This window comes from Muntiacus reevesi, chromosome 6, assembly GCF_963930625.1.
Source record: "Muntiacus reevesi chromosome 6, mMunRee1.1, whole genome shotgun sequence".
Taxonomy (NCBI): Eukaryota; Metazoa; Chordata; class Mammalia; order Artiodactyla; family Cervidae; genus Muntiacus; species Muntiacus reevesi.
The window spans coordinates 28,538,691-28,540,046 of NC_089254.1; the positions used below are offsets into that span (position 1 = coordinate 28,538,691).

The 1,356-nt window shown below is 36.1% G+C and overlaps 1 protein-coding gene across 1 annotated transcript; it reads right to left on the reverse strand.

Moving 5' to 3' along the window:
* Positions 1–226: 226 nt before the first annotated feature.
* LOC136170583 (large ribosomal subunit protein uL30) lies at positions 227–1,058 on the reverse strand. The gene has a single exon (XM_065938902.1). It carries the CDS (start codon positions 922–924, stop codon positions 298–300), a length of 627 nt encoding a protein of 208 aa, XP_065794974.1. The 5' UTR covers positions 925–1,058; the 3' UTR covers positions 227–297.
* Positions 1,059–1,356: the final 298 nt, after the last annotated feature.

The following is a 1,356-nucleotide window of genomic DNA, read 5'->3' on the forward strand; positions in this document are numbered from 1 at the left end:
AGTTATTATTGACAGCTAGAAATAGTCATAAAAGTACCAAATTAGCATTGTATTTATTAAATAGAAACTTAAATGAATAAAGTCATTTCATTTTTCTTTTCCGATTGATAATTCAATTAATTATTCTTGTTTTGTGGCCCAAAATTAAGGGTTTAGGATTAAGGCAAATGGGAAAATTACTAATGTTATCAAAAGGCAAACAGTAGCCACTAAACATATATTATGATTTTTTTTTGTTTGTTTGTTTCAATTGTTTTATTAACTGACCAGATTACAAAAATAATCCTGGTAGATACCTTAGTTCATCCTTCTAATAAGCCTGTTGATCTGGTCTTCCCTGTTGCCTGCATCTCCACCTTCTACAAAATGGGTGGTCTTTTTCTTCATTCCACCTCGTGGAGAAGACAATTTAAAGGGCCACAGGAAGTTGTTTGCTTCTTTGAAACGTTTTCCAACAGTATAGATCTCATGAATCAGATCCTCCATGCAGATGATTCCGTATTTCCCAAGAGATCGAGCAATCAATGCGTTGTCTGTCAGGGCAATTCGCTTTTTGTTGATTTTGCCATAACCACGCTTGTAGATCAATTCATTTACAGACTTCAGATTTGGGTACCCCCATGCAATGTATGGCTCCACAATTCTCAACATGTTAATTGATGCCTTGTTGAGCTTCACAAAGGTGCCATTGAAGATCTGCCGGAGGCGAAGGAGCTGCAGCACCTTTCGAACCTTTGGGCTCACACCATTGATACCTCTGATCCTGATGACAAATGCCAATTTGGGTTCCGCGGGTACATAGAAGTTGCCAGCTTTTCGTGCCATCCTAGCCATTCGAATTTCAGTTCTGTACATCTGCCTGTATTCCTTGTGGTAATGCTTAGCTTTTTCATAAATAAGCTTCCTCCTTGCCTTTCGAAGCATCTTTTGGGCAAACTTCTTTCTCAGGCGTTTGATCTTAAGCTCTGCGAAATTCTTTCACTTTTTCTTAAGGGTTTCTGGCACAGTAGGAACCTTCTTTTTCTTCTCTTCTGCACCCTCCATGGTTCCAGCCGGGAAAGAGGAGATGATTTTTAAATTAATAACAATAAACCAAAATTATAGTTAGCAGCCCAGTCTTAATAAATGCAAGAAAAAAATTACCCAGTAAGTAGCCATATCATAGAATAGCAGATGGTATTAAGTTCTAAAATATTTTGCAGATCTACTTAAAATAATTAAATATAATCAGTGTTATATTTACGAAACATTATAGAGGCTCCTTTAGTTTAGGAAGTGAATACAGTTTGTAATAAGCCCTTCGAAGGTAATAGTGAATATAATGAATTGATTCCTTTATTTAATTATTCATTTAAA

Bases quoted from the DNA above. Each gene is read 5' to 3' on its own strand.
- LOC136170583 (XM_065938902.1), bottom strand. From the start codon at position 924: ATGCTTCGAAAGGCAAGGAGGAAGCTTATTTATGAAAAAGCTAAGCAT.